Consider the following 21,107-nt stretch of genomic DNA (forward strand, 5'->3'; position numbering starts at 1 on the left):
TCATGAGATATCCTAGTAACCTGAGGGAAAAGGCTTTTATTTTGAAGTGTTCACTGCAGGGTTCTAAAGCATCTGCCTTGACAGATTTCTATGTACTGACACAGACCTTTAGTTTCTGGTGAGCAACAAACTTAGCTGAAGTAGCTAATGCCATCTGAAAGTGTATGAGGAACAATATAAATAAGTAGGGGGAACTAGAAGTAAACCTTAAAATCTAATTGAAATGAATTAAGCTATCATCTAGCTAGCTAACTTTACTAAGTGTATAGTAAACATGGATCAAAATATGTCCATTTCTATTTCTGGGCAGCAAGTTGAAAGTAGCAAACCAGTTCTCAGATAGAAAGAACGCCGGGTTCTGTGCGGTTTACCTGGCTGGGGCTTGCTGGGGTGCGGCTGTGCTCCGGCTCCAGGCAGCGGGGGAGGGCTCAGCCCTGCAGGCCCAGCACCCTGGGTGGGGCTCACGCTGGTCAGAGACCCCGTGGGCAGTGGCTGACCTCTCTTTAACAGCTGCTTCTGTTCTTGCTGGCGGAAGCGTGGAGGCACCTCGCGAGGCAGGTAACGGGATGCAGCTGGCTGCTGGCCGCCGGCAGACGCACGTTTGCCATTGCTGCTGCTGGAGGGAGTGCTGGTGGAAGTACTGGTACTGGTCCCGGCAGGTTGGAGCTGGCTTGAACAGGTCTTAGTAGGTTCTGGCACTAGAAGGAACAAAAGGAAAAGACCCCAACACTTTAGTTGTCACCTCCTTCAACCCAAACCAAAGAAAACAAAACCAAAAACTGAGAAAGAAATGACAATGGAGAGCTTTGGAATCGAACTGCACGAAAGCCCAGAGTTCCAGGCTTGAGACCCAGTTGTCCTATAAATGAACCTCGATCCTGAGCTGTAGCTCTTGGCCAGTTTCCTCATCTATAAGACAGGTGATCACGCTGGGTTAGAGCAGCAGCTCTTCAGCTTGAGCTGCAGTCACGTTAAAAGCCTGATTCCTAGGACCCGCCCGGGGAATTCACTTGGTTGGAAGGGAGGGGAGACTGCAAACCTGCATTTCTAATAAGTTCCCAGGTGAGGGTGATGCCCCGGGTCCTGGGCCCACACTTTGAGAGCCACTGCTCTAAGTCTGTACTTCTCGAATTTAAGGGATCATTAGATGTCCACGAATTTATATATATATTTGTTTTAATTCTGAAGACAATCTAAAAAAAAGTGTATATATATATATATATATATATATATATGTGTGTGTGTGTGCATTCTGGGTTATCTGAATAATTAAGGCATTTGTGGTGATGGTATCTATAGCACCACTACACTCCTCCCAGATTTATTGGAAAAGAATGCCGGTAGGCTAATTTGCAAATGATGCATTAAGTGAAAGCCAAAGCGCTACCAGAGTGTGCTGCATCAACAAAGGTAAACAGGAAGGAGGAGCAGGAGAGTCAGTGACAGCCCTGCTAGTGAGCACGCCAAATGCAAAAGGTGATCTGAGTGGTGGCCCTGAGTGAGGAATGGAGCACAGGCCTGTCAAGTGCCAAAGAATCTGAGCCTCAAGTTCATTTCCATCTTGAATTTGAAACATTAATATCCAGAATATTATGTTACCCTGTTATTTGAAAAAAAATTTTTTCGACTTAATTTATAAATGTCTTTGATTTCAGAATTGAGTAAAAGCTATGTGCAAAACGAGTTATACCTAGTTCTCTGTATATCTTGTTTGTATAAGCAGCGTTATAAAAACCTTTCCAGTCGACACTGTTTGCCTTTTATTATCCCTTGCGATCAGCCCGCATTTCTCACCTCCCGCAATGGGTTCTGCTGTCCACCCCGCAACCCCATTGTACACAGTCAGTATCCGCGAAGCCTCTGCCCACTGTTTTTCTGTCACCCTGCCTGGCAAACCCTCAATTCTGGATGAAGCCACTGTCACTGTCCACTCTCTCCACCCTGGACTCGGACTGCTAAGTCTCTCAAGAAAACAGAGCCGTGCAGTTTGGCATCACTATGAACTCCTGGGCCCTAACCTCAGGACACGCTCAGTGCTTCCTGACCAGCCTATGATTTCCTGGGTCTGCCTGGTTCCACTGCTGTCAATGACTCATACAAAGACCTTCCACTCTCCAGTGATAATGCCTTTATCTCCCATCCCCAGAAGATAAACTGGACCTTATTCTTCAAAGAAATAAAGACCAGCAGGCAAAAACCAGGTTTCTGCTCCTACAATACACATCACACTGTTCTCTGTCCCACACTTCTGTTATTCCTATCCAAGGCCAGTATTATATTTACCAATTCCAAGACTCACGTTTCTTCACATGTGAAAATCACTTGCATCGGCATGTGTCTTACCATCGACGGCACATCCCTTCCCCAGTGGCACATGAAATACTGGGGCATCTCACTGTCTATGCTGTCAGAGAGGCACCACAAGACGGCTCCCTCCACGGCTCTGGATCCCGTCTCAGGGACTTTGTGTGTCCTGGATCTTCAACTCATGACATTCTCCAGAGCAGATATAAAGGCTCAAAGTTGAAGACTGGGTCTTCGATTAATTCTTTGTTTTACAAATATTTATATTTTTTCTTCCAGGGCTTAGTAGATGGACATCGCTGAGTGTACAAGAGAAGAGAAATCCGGCCACCGAGTTCGCGTGTGGAGTGGAGGAGAGCACATTTCCAACCGGTAACCAGGCCAGGATGTGGCCACCCTGCAACCAGGCCCTCCTGGTCAGCACTTAGACATGCGCACACCTCTGCTCTCTCCAGACAGCGGCGCTCCGGCTCTTCTCGACCCACACCCCCCTCCCGACTGGCCTCCTTCTCCTCTCCTCCATCACACTTCTGGTCCAGCTTCCTCACCTGCTGTGTGCCTCTCAGCCAGGTCCTCTCACCCTCCTCTTCCTCCTTGTGGCTGAAACCCTATGCCCCCCTGAGCTTCCTCTGCTTGCCCTCTCAGTCGTCTGTATTGGCGGTGACTGCTGTGGCTGTCCTGAGCCTCTCTTCCTGGGCCTCCACGACACTGGAAGTCCTTTCTTGGATTTCCTCTGACCTCTCCAGCCGCTCTTTTCTGCTCCCCAATGACAGGCTGCTTCTTCTCCCTCTTTAAGGTTCTGCTGCAGACACTAATCCTGGGTCATCTAATCTATGCACAACGCTTCATTTATCAACCCTGTGGTCCTGGTCTGAGACCTGGATGGCTATTAGATACCTACATCGAAGTCTTACGGGCACCTCAAAGTCAACGTGTCCCAAACACTCATCGGCTTTCTCGACTCATTCTTCTTCTGAGTCTTCCCGTTGTTCCTCCGGCAAATGGCTCCAAGTCAGACACCCAGGTTCCATCCTTGATTACTCCCCCTATCTCCCCAAACCTATATCCAACCAACCACCAAACGTTGACATTTCTAGCTCCCAAATGTCTCCCCTAAGTAGCCCTCAAACTACTCCATCAATTTCCATTCCTTTTGCCATGACCAGAGCCTGTTTCTAATCCATCATCCACTGCGGCCAGCATGATCCTTCTGAGATGCAGATCGCCTCCCTGGTTTAGAAGGCTTCGGGGATTCCTAGGGCCCTTAGGATAAAGTCCAAGGTCCTAGCAGTTAGCCGTCCTAATGCCCAATTTTCCAGCCCCCTCTAACTTCACGATGCTGAACTTCCTGCTTCTGGGCCATTGTGCCCCCTCTTCTGTCTAACCACCATGTATCATCAGTCCTAAAACAACATATTTCCGCATTTCAACATCTCTCAAACTAAGATGCATCTTATAATTGATGTTGTATGTATCAGTTTAAAAGGCAATGTTTTTTTTCTAAGTGGTGCATAAAATAATGCATAAAACAATTGATCATATCTCAGATTCAATAAAACATGGTAATTCCTAGTCATTCTTTAAATATCAAATTAAATGTCACTTCCCCTCAGAACCTTCCCTGACTCTCCTAGGCCAGTTTGGGTGTTTCCCAATGCATTCAGCATTGGATATTGCTTAGATGAACATCCATTACATCTTTTGTTTTTTTTTTTTAAAGAAAGTGGTAAAACCTATTATAGGTTGATTTTTAACACTTCCTTTTTTTTTTTAATTTTTGGCCGCGTTGTGCAGCATGTGGGATCCTAGTTCCCTGACCAGGGATCTAACCCACACTCCCTGCAGTGGAAGCACAGTGTCTTAACCACTGGACTGCCAGGGAAGTCCCTATAGGTTGATTTTTAAATGTACAGGGGCCTTCAAATATATTTTTTCCTGATATTGGTCTTTAGCTAATTAAAGTAGCAGAAGTTTCCAAGTATTTACCTAAATGAGTGGAAAACTTATGTCCACACACAAAAACCTCTACAGGAATGTTTACAGCAGTTTTATTCATAATTGCCAAAAACTGGAAGCAACCAAGATGTCCTTCTATACGTGAGTGGATAAACAGACCGTGGTACATCCATACAATGGAATATTAGTGTTAAAAAGAAATGAGTTATCAATCCATAAAAAGAAATGGAGGAACATTAAATGCATTTTATTAGGTAAAAGAAGCCAGTTTGGAAAGGCTACATGCTCTATGATTCCTATAATATAACGTTCTGGAAGAGGCAGAACTACGGAGACCATAAGGCACTCAGTGGTTGAGAGGGGCTCGGGGGAGAGGGAGGGAGGGAGGGAGGGATAAGCAGGCAGAGTGCAGGAGCCTTTCAGGGCGGTGACACTGTGATACTGTGAGACTGGATACACAACATGAGGCATTTGCCAAAACCCATCAACTGTACAACACAAAGAGTGAAGGCACAGGTAAACTTTGGACTTCAGTTAATAATAATGTATCAATACTGGTTCATCCATTGTAACAAATGCACCACACCAAGGCAAGATATTAATAATAGGAGACACTGAGGGTGGGTTGGGGGTGGAGAGATGGAATATATTGGAACTCTTTATTTTCTGCCCAGTCTTTCTGTAAACCTAAAACTGCTCTAAAAAAATAAAGTCTATTAACTAAAAAGACAAAAAACGAAAAGCAGAGAAGCAAATTTGATGTCTCTTTCACTTTCCATTAGGACTTTGCGAACGAAATTGAGAGCAGAGTAGAGGTACACTTGTCTGGGAAACTTAGAACCACTAAATTTATTTAAAAACATGTAATCAGCATATCAATTCACTTAACTGCACATTTTAATGTATCTGGCCCAAAGGTTTTATTCTAGACCTTGCAGTTGCTTCTTAGGAAGCTCAGAGTCTGAATGCAATTGGTTCTTTCCTTTTACTACAAAATTCAAAAGCAGCAGCAGAAGAAAAGGAGGAAGAGGAGTAGAGGGAGGAAGGAAGCAAGAGAACCACTAGAGAGCCCTACCTGCCCTTGTTACAAAACCCTGTTTCCTTTTGTAGTAACCACCATCGGCTGGCCAGCTACTACCAGGCAAGGCGCTTCCACCCGTCCTCCTGCCTGTTCAAAGGCTGGAAACGAAGAAAACCTACCTGAACTCAAAACCTGGAGGAAACAACTGGCAAGGACTCAGAAGCAAAGAACCCACACTGAGCCTAAGAAATCACCCCGTCTTACCCTCATCCACACAGACTCCCTCGGCCCAAGTCTGCTAACCAAGATGACAGTTGCTGTCAGGACTGGTCTTCCGTGACACTGCTGTTATCTTTTCAAAAGTATCAAAGGACAAATTCAGGGCTATTTTTCTTCAAAACCTTTAGAGGAAAAGGAATTCATGATACAGAAATGAAGAAATATATGAATGTTATCAGTTACTAGTTTATTTATTTATTTATTTTTTGCGATACGCGGGCCTCTCACTGTTGTGGCCTCTCCCGTCGCGGAGCACAGGCTCCGGACGCGCAGGCTCAGCGGCCATGGCTCACGGGCCCAGCCGCTCCGCGGCATGTGGGATCTTCCCGGACCGGGGCACGAACCCGTGTCCCCTGCATCGGCAGGCGGACTCTCAACCACTGCGCCACCTGGGAAGCCCCAGTTACTAGTTTTGAAACTAAACAACCAGTTCTAAGTTATTTGATATGAAATACTCAATTTTCCTTGTGTTATCTGCCTGATGCATTATGTGTAGTCCTTTTTATATCTAAGATAGCCCGTTTTTTTTAATTTTATTTTTTTAATGCAGCAGGTTCTTATTAGTTATCTATTTTATACATATTAGTGTATATATGTTAATCCCAATCTCCCAATTCATCCCACCACCACCAGCCCCCCATCCCGCTTTCCCCCCTTGGTTTCCATACGTTTGTTTTCTGCATCTGTGTCTCTATAGGACAGCCTCATTCTGAGAGCGAAAGTACTCTAGGCCAGTCTTCCCTTTCCGCGTGAATAACTGCTGATTAAGGCAGGAGCCAGCAGGTGAACTAAGTGTTTCTTACATTTTTAAAAGGCAGGGAAAAAAACAACGAACAGTATGTCACAGAGACCATATATATATGGCCTACAAAGTCTAAAATACTTACTATCTGGCCCTTCACAGGAAAAGTATGACCAGCTCCTGGTGTAGGGACTAGAAACTTCTTGTGCTATTATATTAAGCATCAGATGTACAAATTTCTTAGGGGAAAAATCCAAGTAATGTATATGCCAAAGTCTTGTGTGAGCGTTGCTTTGTTTTAATAAATAAATAAGTATAACTAACTGTTTCCTGTCTCCTCTCCAATTGTGAGGCTCACCCTCTTTATGATTACTGAATGAAGGGTAATATGATGCTATTACTCAAGAAAACAAAGGGAACACTTTAAGTTGAAGAGATTTGATCGCTCTCTTAGAAACCCAGGTGCTCTTAATACAGCCTAGCACTGAGCTGCGAGAACCGAATGCACTCTCTGTTACCCTGTCAACACAGACTGGATGAGCTGCTCACCTCTTCTTCCCATTTGCTCTGCTGGCCCTCTGACCAGAAGCAAGAAGCAGACTTCGAATCTTTGGCCTCATTCCTCTGCCCTGGACTCTGCGGAGAGGCCATCCAGGTTCACGATTAGGACCATCAACTCTAGGCTGACACCCGAATACTGTCTGTTCTATATTGCCCCCAGCTCTAGTTCAGCCTTGACCTTCAGTTGTGTACTGGACGGTGATGCTTGGAAGCTGTCACCCTTCAAACTGAAAGTACCCAAAGGCCAAACAGGATTTCCTGGGCTGAGCCCAGGATGGTGCTGACTGTTGTAGGAAGGCACTGAAGCATAAGGTGTTTCTCACCTAAGTGAACCAACAATCAACAGGGGAAATAAAAGTTACAAGACACAGAAGCATGTGGTATAGACTGGAAGTTGGTCACTTAGCGGAAAGATAACCATGTACTGCCCAACACGGTAGCCACTAACCACATATGGCTACCGAGCACTTGATGTCTGAACTGAGATGTGCTCTAAGTACATACACACTGCATTTCAAGAGTCAGTACACAAAAATCTCATTAATTTCTATATTGATGTATTGAAGTGATAAAATTTTGAATATACTGAACTAAAAATATTAAAAGTAATCTCACCTGTTTCTTTTTAGTTTGAAAATGTTGCTACTGGAATATTTAAAGTTCCTTATGTGGCTCACATTGGTGGCCTGAATTCTATTTCTACTGAATAGCACTGGTCTAGAAACAGCACTGTCTTCCTGGAGGAGTTAGTTTGAGCTGGCTTCTCAGAAATGCGTCAAACTTAAGTAACTATCTGTTTTCGTAAAGGACCGTCAGTCGTGGCAGATCACAAGGCTTTTCGGGTGAGAGATCCCCCTACAATTCTGCACCAACTGAAGTACTAGCGCCTTATCTCACGAACAGAAAAATGTCACTAGATATTTGCAAAGTACCAAGCGAGACCAAGGGCCCAGAGTACAGAGCAAGCACAGTATTCCCAATTTACCCACACACTCACCCTCATGGTTGTATTTCTAGCTGCCTGAGATACTAGCGTCATGGCTGGTGGTCTGGGGGGGGGGGGTCACCCTGGATGCCGAGGAAAAGGAAGAGAAGCGTCACTCAGCAGAGGGACGAGGGAGAGGGAACCAAGAATTCCGACCCTGCCAAACTGCACCTCTGGCCTCTTTTACATGAGACAGTGATAAACCTTCTTTAAGCTAGTATTTTGCAGATCTTTGAAACTAGCAGGCAACTAACAATCTCAACTGAGAAATAGAGACTCTTAAAATCTGGATCTATTCTTAAAATACAGATAAATCAAATGGTCAGTTTTGACTATCCATACTCTCTTCAGATCCACATTTCTCAATCTATCGCTGCCCAAAGAACTAGGCTAGGGTATCAAAGCAATTCTGACATTCCTCTTCTCAAACAGACCCGGATCTAAGGTGATGCCTCAATGACAAAGTCTCAGAAACCAGTCGACCTGACACATCACTATTTTCACACAGTAGAACACAGTAAGGCAATGGGAATTTTAGCTTGATTCATATGGATCGTCAACAAATGATCTGTTTTATTTAGAAGAAATTAGAATAGCAGCCAGTGAATAACTACACAGCTAATAAAGAACTTCCAGCAAGCTGGACACTTTGGTTCTTTAATAAACCTTTACTTTTTAAATTTTAAATGAGAGCGACACCTGCCGGCGAAAAGGTAAGATGGTAAATCCTTATATAAGAAAGCAAGTCCTTTCAACAATTTTCTTTCCAAGAAACAATTTTCTGCTTTCAGTTAAAAATTTCAGGGGACATTGTCACACCAGGGTCCAAATAGTTTATAAATTCCTACCATTGCTTTTCCAAAACAACAGGCCACAGTATAGGCAGGAAGTTTAGACTGTCCCTTCAGGTGTCTGGGTGACTTCAGGAAGGATCTCCTTTCAAACTTTTGTATGACACCTTGCCATCTCTAGGAGACCAAGACAGAAGGCTCTGCCCTTGCTGACCCAGCCTCCTTAACTTTTATTCTACTCTGGACGACCCCGTTCTCTCTTCTGCTTCTCTAGCCATTTTACATGGCCCAAGCCCCAAAACTGCCATCTGGACGCCCCCCACCCCCCAGACCCCCTGGCCTTCCTTCCACTATGCTATTCACACCTCTGTACCATCCCAGCCTTCAGTCTGCTTTCCAGACTGCCTGAAACTGCAGGCTCAGGAAGCGACGAGTTCTGTACCCACTTCTGCTATTCCAAGCCCCTACTGCTAACGCTCCTCTTATAATCTAACGTGGTCGGCCCAAAGTCCCTTATAGCAACTGTTTCAAACTTTCCCTACCTCTTCCAAATCCTGATACCCACCCCCTTCTCTCAATCTCTGGCTGGGACTCTAGGTTCCTGAGATCGATGCTACTCACTCACTCACACACATGAAGCCTTTCTACAGCCCAGCTCCAGGTGCTGGGACCTTCCAGTGAACAAAAAAGGCAGACTCCCACCTCCTCACCCCCTCCGCTCACATCTCAGCAGGGGAAAACGACAATGAACGCGATGCATTTAAGATAAGTAGTCATCAGAAGGTGCTAAGTGCTGTGAAAAACGAGGAAAGCTGGGCAGGGTAACTAAGGGCTCAAGCTGACTTTTCTCATGTTATCTGCCTATCATTTTCACACCGCACATGTGTCAGTATCCTCATTTATCCTCTCTTTATTTACTTATTTAGGAAATACATAATCAGTGCCTATTTTGTGCCAGGCACTGGGTGTGTTGAGGAAAATAAATAGATACGGCTCCCGTTCTTGTAGTTTATAGTCTAGTAAGAGATACTATCTTAAAAATGATTCCACAAATATACAATTACAAGTTGCCACAAGCACGATAAAAGCAATAGGATAAAAGAACCCAGCTTAGGTTAGGGACTCAGAGAAAGCTCCTTTGAGGAAGTGACAGCTAAGCTGGGCCTGGAAAACTGTTGGCTGGGTGGAGCGCGTCTGCGAACTCACGCCCACCAGCTGGGACAGGGCATGGGAGGGTCTTGAAATGGGAAAGGGCTTCCGTGCTTTCAAGGTCTGAAACAAGGCTGGTGTGGCTGGAGCTTAGTGCCCAAGGGAAGAGCTGCTGGACACAAGGCTGGAGAGGCAGGCGGGGACTTTGTAAAGATTCTGGGTCCCATCACTTGGCCGACAGCTGGAAGAGCACTCGGGGCAGCCTGTGGAGGGCGGCCCCGTGGTGTTCCTGTCCCGGCTGCAGCACACTGGCGAGTCTGGAGCCTCCAGTTTCGGGCAGCAGTTCTCTGGGGATGGGCTCCTCTGATTACAAACAAACAGAGAGTCCGGGATGTTGTGACCACTGGCTCTTTAAACTCAACAAGCAGGTGACCTTGATCAAGAGCCAGGGGGTCCTGCCCGACAGCACCTTCCCGGCAGCCATGGCCCAGAGCACCAGCACCCTCCTTGTCTTGCTCTATAAACTCGGGAGGTTTGGTTCCTGCTACGAGGTACCTTGTGCTGCTTATCAGAAACTGAACAGAGCAGGGGAGGGTGGGGTGCCCAGTGTGTTGAGGTGTTTCCATCTTATTACCCAAGTCATACTACAAGACATTCTTCGTTAAAAAAAAAACTTTATTTGGAAATATTTAAGATGTACAAAAAGGCATAAAGACCAAATAGTCAACAAACTCCATGGACCCAATCTCCAGCTTAAGAAAGAAAATGTCCCCAATTCCACCAAAGGCTCTTCTCTCCCCCTCCCTGGCTTCATACTCCACCTCCCCCCAGGAGACTGTGGCCATGCGCACTTTGGGGTTTATCATTCCCATGTGCTTCTTCTCTTCAGATGCGGTGTAGTGGCTATGGGCATAGACTCATCTATTTAAATTCAGCTCTGCCACTTACTGGCTGGTGACCCTGGGTAAGTCACTTAACTCTGTCCCTCAGTGGTGCCACTTGTAAAAATGTAGGTAAGTGGAGGATGAAGTGAGGGTAACAATACCTCACTGAGAGGGTTCTTTGAGGAGCGAACATTAATATATGTAAAGAGTCGTTTAGAATAGTGTCGATCACATAGTGAGTGCATGGTAAGTGTTTATATTATGTTACGGAAAAAATGCAGTGACACTTGTTGAAGATGGTAAAGCAGAGTTGATACAGGACCATCACAACGGGACCACTGTAATGGGATTTTACAGTGTGGGAGAGAGACTGGGCTCAGCTCGGAATATAGCACGGGCACGTGGGAACTGAGAGTTAAGGAGCAGGGGGTGAGGGTGTCAGTGGGTGGAAAATACTAAGAGGAAACATCAGGGGTGAGGGGGTGTTCTGGCTAAACCAACCTAACAGGATTCTTGCTGCAGGCAGGCGGGGTGGGGGTGGTCGTCAGACATCACCTGGGCGATGGTGGAGGAGGAGGAAGGAACCTGGTTAAAGCGACCCAGTGGGGCTCTTGCTAAAACTAGATTTTTACAGGGAGGTGCAGAGATGGGCCTAAGAGAAGGTCCAGGAGCCTGAGAAAGGTTTGGTCAAACAAAGAATCTTTGTCAGTCTTAATAATCCTCTTCCTCTCAGGAGCAATGGGAGGTATTTTAGGCTGATTAAAAACAAAAACCATGGGCTTCCCTGGTGGCGCAGTGGTTGAGAGTCCGCCTGTCGATGCAGGGGACACGGGTTCGTGCCCCGGTCCGGGAAGATCCCACATGCCGCGGAGCGGCTGGGCCCGTGAGCCATGGCCGCTGGGCCTGCGCGTCCGGAGCCTGTGCTCCACAACGGGAGAGGCCACAGCAGTGAGAGGCCCGCGTATCGCAAACAAATAACAACAACAACAACAACAACAAAACCCAACTTACATCAAACGAACGGCAGATGATGAAGTGAGCAAGGGGAGAAGAGAGGCGGCGACACTCAAAGAGGCCAGGCCAGGCGACAACTTGGGACAGACAATGACCGTTGTACTCAGGGTCATCGGAGCACTAGATCTCCAGTCTGGCCCTAGACCTCTCCCGTTAATTTGGGTCTCTCATTTCCACTGTTTGAAAAGTGTGAAGCACTATACAAATGTTATTAATGAACAGCCATCCCGGCTTTTTAAAAGCCTTACAGAGCAGCAATCAAAGGTGCCTGCTCAGCGACAGGCACACCAGCGGCAGGCCCCGCAGGGGTCGGTTCACAGCTGCGAGGAGGCATGTGCGCGAGGGATCCGGCAGTGACTGGGCGCTCTGTCCGCTGCGCCAGCTCCAAGTGTAAGCACGGCCCTGGAGATGGTGGAAGTCTCTGCATGGGGTCCCGGTTCCTATCACTGTCTTGGTGGTGGGGAGAGGCAACACTGGTGGCAGCTTCCTGACGGCTGGGCTGCGGCAGTGACACTGTGCTCCTGAAGCCAGCAGTACCGGCGGGGCCTCCTGACTCTTCCCCAGGGAGCAGTTCTTCTGGAGGACCCTTTGGGGAGTCATATCTGCCTCCCAGCCTAGGGCACGCCCCCCCCCCCACTGATTTTATAAGCACCCAATTCCCTGTACTTAAACTCATTTCTGCTTAAAATAGCTAGAGTAGTTTCTATACTTTTCAATTCAGCTCTGGTTAAGAGCACAGATTTTTTTTTTTTTTTTTTTTAGCAAGTAGGACATTTAAATCTTTCATTCACCTAGACGGTATCACAGTATATGGTATGAGCTAGATATTCAACTAATGACATTTACTGTAACGGGACTTACCTACGTACACCTGGATTAGACTCTCAGAGGCTACCTCCATTAGCCTAAAGTATGCTGACAAGCAGGCATGCAATGGGTTATAGAAGTATATTTTAAAAGTAAGTTTTTATAGGTAAATGTTAACCTAAACGGACGTTTTAACCTACACATTTCAACACGTCTTATTTCTGAAATTCGGATGCTTCTACAATTGGTGTATAAATTTAACATACTTTCCTCATTCACCCTCCAACTCCATCAATAAGACATTATTAAATCAATGGTATGCCCTATAATTGGTGCTATCTTAGAACTTAAGAAACAAATGTTTTTATATGATAAAGCACAGAATTTCTCTTACGCATAAGACACCACACAATGACAAAAAAGGAAAAATATTTTAAAATCATGCATTAATTCTAGCCATTTCAGAATATATACTCCAAGATTCAGAGTTTCTTAAAAATTTAAATTTACTGAAATGTATATGTTAACTGTTTGCAAAATGTGACTATGAAAGAGAACTATTCTCCTGTGCTGAAATAATCAGTGATTCCGAGGAATATTTTCATTATTACAATTACTTCTGCAACCTCTACAGCAACAAACATTTTAGCGAGATGTTCCCTTAGAACAACAGAGATTCAAGGAGAAGACAGCTATGAGCATTGGTCCATCTGCTGTGTTTATCGCAGTCCCGGTGGGATACAAAGCGGTGGCCTTCTGTTTGTTCTGTTGATGGCTTCTGGCTGATCTGTCACCATAGCAACTTTTAGAGTCCAACTCAAATGAGCACAAATTCATTAGCTACTAACTACATTAACTTCGTGTCTGCGGCTAATGAGAAATGCTGTTCAGAGTTATTTTCTATTCTAATGGATTATAGTTACCTCTCTGAAAGGTATTAAATTAAATTAAACGCTACTCTTAATGTATCAGACTGGATAATACGTTACAGTAAAATTATTTTAATAAAGGCTACTAACAATAAGAATCATTTCATTAAAAGGTTACCTTAGGGACTTCCCTGGTGGCGCAGTGGTTAAGAATCTGCCTACCAATGCAGGGGACACAGGTTTGAGCCCTGGTCCGGGAGATCCCACATGCCACGGAGCAACTAAGCCCACGTGCCACAACTACTGAGCCTGTGCTCTAGAGACCGAGAGCCACAGCTACTGAAGCCCATGTGTTTAGAGACCGTGTTCCGCAACAAGAGAAGCCACTGCAATGAGAAGCCCGCGCACCGCAACGAAGAGTAGCCCCCACTCACCGCAACCAGAGAAAGCCTGCGCGCAGCAACGAAGACCCAACGCAGCCAAAAAATAAATAAATAAATTGGGGGGGGGGAAAAAAGGTTACCTTGTGTTGGTCCTTGGATTCTTCTACTCTAAGAAAATGTATTACTTGTCACACCGGCAAATGTTTCTAGGTTCTTTTAAACGTCGGCTAGCTGATTTAGAAAATAAAAATTGAAAATTTTGATAACAGCATATGTTAAAGCCAAGTAGCCAATACAGCATTAACGTATATTGGCTTTTCTATAACCTTGTCAATATGGACCATCAACTGAAATACTCCCCCAAAGAGGTGACACACCGGACAGACGTGAAGGGTAAAGAAAGTCCAGTGAGTGTACAGCTTCTATGTCTGACCTCTTCTCTCTACACCAGAATCATCCGGAGCTGAATAAGCTCTGGAAGCAAAGAGCAAATCCGAAATCTCATGAAACAGAGGTTTTAAGTGGGATTATGTCTCACCAGTGTTCCAGTGTTCTCCCAGGACATGTATATTGCCTTGTGCAGGAGGGCTGTGTGCGTGTGTCTTAATAAATTAATAAATTGTGGAAATGAACTTATTTACAAAACAAAAACAGACACACATAGACAACAAACTTACGGTTACCAAAGGGGAAAGGGGGTGGGGGAGGGATAAATTAGGAGTTTGGGATTAGCAGATACAAACCACTATATACTGGGCTGGCCAAAAAGTTTGTTTGGGTTTTTCTGTACCGTCTTATGGAAAAACCCAAATGTAAAATAGGTAAACAACAAGGTCCTACTGTATAGCATAGGGAACTATATTCAATATCTTGTAATAACCTACAATGCAAAATAATCTGAAAAAGAAAAAAAAATATGTATAACTGAATCATTCTGCTGTACACCTGAAACACTGTAAATCAACTACACTTCAATAAAATAAATAAATCACGGAATAGCAATAATCCTGAGATGTTTTTCCTCCCACAAAGTGCAGAATCCTACATCCTGCCAGAAGAGGGAGCCCAAGTTTCTCCAACATTTAGTCAGAGAAGGCAGCGGATCGGGGAGGGAAACTGCCCATATTGCTAATTTATTTTGAAAAGCCTCCTTACTGTTCTTAGGAAAAGGAATGTTCCACCTCTATCACACCCTGGTCTCCATCTACCACTTTCTCCTCATCTCACACCACTCTCTCCCCCTTGCTGATGGCTCCTAGGCCCTGACGGCTTTTTGTTTGTTTAGGGTCCAGCCAGCCAGCCAGCCTTTGCAAGCGCTGCTCCCTCCGTACGCGGGAGCCCTTCGCCCTCTCTCTACTCTCCTGGGCCTAGGTTCTCCTCATCCTACAGGTCTCAATTGAAGCAGCACTCAGTTGCTTTCCCTATTCCCAGCCTAGTCCAGGCTCCTGCGTTCTGTGCTCTCATTAATCAATGCTCCTCTCCTTCACGGCAGTTGGTAACGATACCTATAGCATTGTGACTGATGTTTATGTCTGTTCCCCATAAGACTCTAAGTTCCAGGAGAGTGGGAAATATATCTATTTGTTTTTTTAATAAATTTACTTATTTTTTATTTTATTTTATTTATTTTTGGCTGTGTTGGGTCTTCGTTGCTGCATGCGGGCTTTCTCTAGCTGCGGCAAGCAGGGGCTACTACTCTTCGTTGAGGTGTGCGGGTTTCTCATTGCGCGGCTTCTCCTCTTCGTTGAGGTGCGCGGGTTTCTCATTGCGGCGGCTTCTCGCGGGCTTCAGTAGTTGTGGCTCACGGGCTCCAGAGCGCAGGCTCAGTAGTTGTGGTGCACAGGCTTAGCTGCTCCGCGGCACAGTGGGATCTTCCTGGACCAGGGCTCGAACCCGTGTCCCCTGCATCGGCAGGAGGATTCTTAACCACTGCGCCACCAGCGAAGCCCCTATATTTATTTGTTAAATCTTTTTCTCCCCACAGTGAACAGCAAGCGCAAGGCCAATAGTAGGTGTTTAATAAATACCTGCTGGATCAGATGGTTAGCGCCCGGTTGGCCTCTGGGCTCTGCCCACTCTGTCAACATGAGCCACCCTCCCTACCCCCACCCATCAGCTTAGCATCTGCAGGCTGAACTGGGCAGCGGTCTCACTGCACCCGCTGCCTCCAGCTCTCTCTCCAACTGTTCAATCCACCTTCAATCTGGTGCTTTCGGTGATCTTTCTAAAACATAAATCTCATGATGTCACTCCCCCACTCAGAACTCTCCAATGACTCTCCTTTATCAGAGGGTAGACTCACACCTGATGGATGGGTTTGGGATGACTGGCGTAAGGCATCCCTCCTTGTCCTTGTCTCCACAGCTAAGCTAGGGGCCAATGGGAAGAGCGGCCCAGCTCCAGCATGCATTTATCTCACTCTCAATCAGTACTGTCCTTTCCCCCAGTTTTCTCACTTATTTTTAAAAACAGGTTGTCTTTTCTCATAGAAATATAAATATAGGATGAAAAGATGATCAAATGAATGTAACTTCAATCCTTTCAGGTAGAAGATGTGGGATAAATAAATCACAACACCCAGAACATTTTATTGCATTCACTTGCTTATATATCCATTTGCTAATACAGCCAACTCTTCCCATTACTATATCTCTTTGAGAACAGAGAACTTATCTCTGCTGTCTGATAGGTATTTATCACCTATTTACTAAATTAATTAGTGAACTAACTTGACAACTCTAGGTGATAAAATGTGACTAGTATTTAGCTAATTTATTAATGCAATCTTTAGTATGTTAAAGCTAGATGAAGTGTGATCACAATGGAAAGCGCATACTTTCTGATATAACTATCATACAAATAACTGCAGGCACAGAAAGAAAGGGAATGACTGAGGCATGCAGAAAACTACGCTGCAGTGACGAGACTCTCCGGCCGAGTCTAGGGGCCAGTTTAACATTAGAAACCAATCTGGAGTCAGAACGCAAATAACTCAGGAAGCAGTGGCAAAATATTTGAATACACATCCACAGATGGCAAAAAAGCACATAAAAGTAATGTTCAGCATCACTAGCCGTTAGGGAAATGCAAATCAAAACCACAAGGAGATTCCACATCTATTAGAAAGGCTAAAATTATGAAGACTGACTTTCCAAGTGCTGATGAGGATGCAACGCACTGTGAAATGGGACAGTCACTGTGGAAAAGTTCTGCAGTTTCTTGAAAAGTTTAACATCCATCTATCATAAGATCTGGCCATTCTACTCGCACAGATTCACCAAAGAACAATGAAAGTGTATATATATATCCATGTAGAGATTTGTACATGAATGCTCACAGGCACTTCATTCATCATTGCTAAAAGCTCAAAACAACTCAAATGTCCATGAACAGACGAATGGATAAACATGTTGTGAAAAATCCAAACAATGGAATACTACTCAGAATGGAATAAAAAGGAATGATCTCCTGATACACGCAACAACAGGGATGACTCTCACGAGTGTTATTAGGCTGAGTGAAAGCAGCCACGGGTGCACACTGTATGATTCCGTTTATGTAGTAGTCTAGAAAACCTTCTGTAGTGGCAGAAAGGAGATCAGTGTCTGCCCAGAGACTGGCGAGGGGACGGAGGGGTAGGAGAGTTGGGTTGGGAAGGGGCACAGGGTACTTTCAGGGGTGATGGATGCTGTCTCGATTTCAGGGATGGCTTCACAGGTGTGCCCATGCCAACATTTATTAAACTGTTCTCTTTAAATACATGCAGTTTATTGTATGTCAACTATAACCCAGTAAAGCGCTTACAAAAAAAAAAACAAAAAGAAGAAAGCAATCTGGGCAAACAAATGACTTCTCAGAAAGCAGACTGCCAGCTTCCTTTAGAGCTATAAACTATAATTTTATGCCTGGAGATCATGATTATGTTTAACACTTCAGTGAAGTTATGCTAAATAGAGATGTGGACTTCACCTGAGACCTATCCAGAAGATGCAGTTAAAGGGGCTTATAACAGACAACAGATAAATTATCACTGGGTTTACTTCCTTTCCTCTAAAATTTGATCAAGAAAGAATATATATATATATATATGTATTTCCTTAGGTTTTTTTTCCAATAAATTTTTATCCTTTTAAATTGTCTACATATTTAGGGGAAAAATACCACATCTTAATATACTTTCTTTCGTTCCCATGGAAAAAATATTCATGCATTTATTATATCTTCCTTCCCTAGGGATTTAATAGTAAAATTAAATAATTCCTTTAAACAGAGAGCAATGTGGTTAAAGAATGACATAGATAATACTTAAAATCCTATAAGATACCATCCCATAAAGTTCCCTCATATAACAAATCTCTTAGGAATTTCTTCCAGTCTTATTTGAAAATATCCTAAGTTACTTCTTAAAAGGAACTCACACAGTACTGGTGATACATAAGCAATATCTACGTCTCCAGTCCCTTCACATGATAGCGGAAAAAATATATAACTGACAACCAGAAGATGAGGGTTCTAGTTCTAGTTCTGCTATTAACTAGCTGTCAAAACTTGTACAGATCATTTAACCTCTTTGAATCTCATTTCCCATCTAACAGGAATTGGATAATCCCTAAGGATCCTTCAAGCTCTAAGATTTTATTAATCTTGTAGACAGGTAAATAAAATGCCATATTTTATAGAAAATATTGTGCTAAGCACGCTGACTAGATTTAGATGCTGCTTTTAAGAGTAACTCATATACTCAAAATAACATGTGCTTTGGTTATGTGGATGTGAACGTGAATACATGTAAATTCAAGGAAGCTGGCCAATTCTATGACCCAGTGTAACTCAGGAAAACACAGATCTGCTGCTTTATAAATACGAACTGCTGATTACTGTGTTGAGGCCCCTGAAGGACTGAGCAACAAAAATCAACTGCCTCAGCTAAAGAAAAGTGCCACCCAATTGGTGAAGTGCAGAAATCTGGGTTCATTTCTGTTTGTTTTTATCTATATCTGACTATGAAATTGGGAAGGCATGCTTTAAACATCAATTCTCGCTTTTTTCACTCATGTTGAGGGGAAGCTTTATAAATATATGTTTAGGGAATTCCCTGGTGGTCCAGTGGTTAAGACTCCACGCTTTCACTGCCAAGGGTGCAGGTTCAATCTCTGGTCAGAGAACTAAGATCCCACAAGCTGCACAGCATGGCCAAAAAAAAAAAAAATGTATATATATATATATATATATATATATATATATATATATATATATATAAATAAAATGAGCCTTAATAGCAGTACAGCACAGTGACCCTCTCCAAGCCTTTATCACTCAACATAAGGCTACTGAAAGAATATGCTTTCAATTGACTTACATTAACAAAAGCATATAAAAGTCTGCTTAAAATTAACAATTAGAAACTGAATGCATGCCAGGCAGAATGGCCATCATCAAAAAATCTAGAAACAATAAATGCTGGAGAGGGTGTGGAGAAAAGGGAACACTCTTGCACTGCTGGTGGGAATGTGAATTGGTACAGCCACTATGGAGAACAGTATGGAGGTTCCTTAAAAAACTACAAAGAGAACTACCATATGACCCAGCAATCCCACTACTGGGCATATACCCTGAGAAAACCATAATTCAAAAAGAGTCATGTACCAAAATGTTCATTGCAGCTCTATTTACAATAGCCAGGAGATGGAAACAACCTAAGTGTCCATCATCGGATGAATGGATAAAGAAGATGTGGCACATATATACAATGGAATATTACTCAGCCATAAAAAGAAACGAAATTGAGCTATTTGTAATGAGGTGGATGGACCCAGAGTCTGTCATACAGAGTGAAGTAAGTCAGAAAGAGAAAGACAAATACCGTACGCTAATACATATATATGGAATTTAAGAAAAAAAAATGTCATTTAGAACCTAGGGGTAAGACAGGAATAAAGACACAGACCTACTAGAGAATGGACTTGAGGATATGGGAAGAGGGAAGGGTAAGCTGTGACAAAGTGAGAGAGTGGCATGGACATATATACACTACCAAACGTAAAACAGATAGCTAGTGGGAAGCAGCCGCATAGCACAGGGAGATCAGCTTGGTGCTTTGTGACCACGTAGAGGGGTGGGATAGGGAGGGTGGGAGGGAGGGAGACGCAAGAGGGAAGAAATATGGGAACATATGTGTATGTATAACTGATTCACTTTGTTATAAAGCAGAAACTAACACACCATTGTAAAGCAATTATACTCCAATAAAGATGTAAAACAAAACAAAAAAACTGAATGCATGGAGAAGCTGAATACCTGATTGCAAAACTTATAGTCCTTTCAAGCAAGATTAGGAAACTAACTAAAATGCACAAATTTTTAAAAGTATATGACTCAAAACCATGAATCATTAATCATATGAGGTTTGAGCCATGTTGGGTCATCAAAATATTCACTTTTATACATGATATAATTAACTTTGAGCTTTTGGTATGAAAAATTATCTTTCTATTTTATGAACTTGAGAAAATCTGGCTAAAACCACTAAATTAAATTCACTTCACCTTTAGGAATATTATAGTTAATCCTAAAAAACCCCTTTAAATCCATGAAAAATCCCAGAAGACAATACGGAAAATTTAGGCTCATAAGGTCATCACATCACATGTAAAGCTATTATTTTCTCTGCCCAAATTAAGGGCAATGCCTCAAATGATGAACAGAGATTACTGATTACTGAAGCAAAACCCATTATAAAGTGTCCAACACTTAGACACTGGCTACTCCACAGCAGGGATACAATACACAAGTTAATGGTGTTTCGAAACAGGATTATATCTGATTCCTCTTCCCCCTAACTAGGAGAACATCTAGGGTGTCACTAAGGCATTGTGTTCAGCTGGCTCTTTCATTGGTCATCAATGCAAAGACAATGTTTAGAAGAATTTACTAAGGACTGTTTTGTTTCTGAATAGGCTTATACAGAGGTTTTCAAGTTGCTTAGTGCAGCTCCTTGAGAGGCAAGGGATGGGCAAGTGTTTAATTAGGGGAAGCAGCAGAGAGTCCATATAAAATGCATATTTATGTATTCAAAAAGAGATGCTTTCAAGGATGGTCAACAAAATGTTAACTGCTAAATATCTCAAGATGGAGGGATTTCACTGAACTTTAACTTCTTTTTAGACAATGAGAATATTATTACTTACATTTTTCATCACAGGAGGAAAAATAAGGAAAGGATGATTGAAACAACCCCACCGAAGACTAGAAAGCACTGAAGGAAAAGAGTTCCAGTCACAGAAACATGCTCAGATTCCTACAGTGCAGGATACTCAGGGGTACAGAAGGAGGAGGAAACTGGTGAAAGGTGAGGGTGAATCC

At 43.6% G+C, this 21,107-nt stretch overlaps 1 protein-coding gene across 12 annotated transcripts in view; it reads right to left on the minus strand.

The window, feature by feature from the left end:
- TNRC6C (trinucleotide repeat containing adaptor 6C) overlaps window positions 1-21,107 on the minus strand; it is a 129,639-nt gene that overhangs the window by 58,082 nt on the left and 50,450 nt on the right. For all 12 annotated transcript variants that reach the window (XM_089901609.1, XM_089901607.1, XM_089901608.1 and 9 more), the window contains exon 4: window positions 372-698. In XM_089901609.1, coding sequence (XP_089757735.1) covers window positions 372-698 — 327 coding nt within the window. The remainder of the gene's footprint in view (window positions 1-371; window positions 699-21,107) is intronic.

This window comes from Delphinapterus leucas, chromosome 19 (genome assembly GCF_059928025.1).
Source record: "Delphinapterus leucas isolate spDelLeu-1000000601 "Yukka" chromosome 19, BTC_Dleu_Yukka2, whole genome shotgun sequence".
In the NCBI taxonomy this organism is placed as follows: domain Eukaryota; kingdom Metazoa; phylum Chordata; class Mammalia; order Artiodactyla; family Monodontidae; genus Delphinapterus; species Delphinapterus leucas.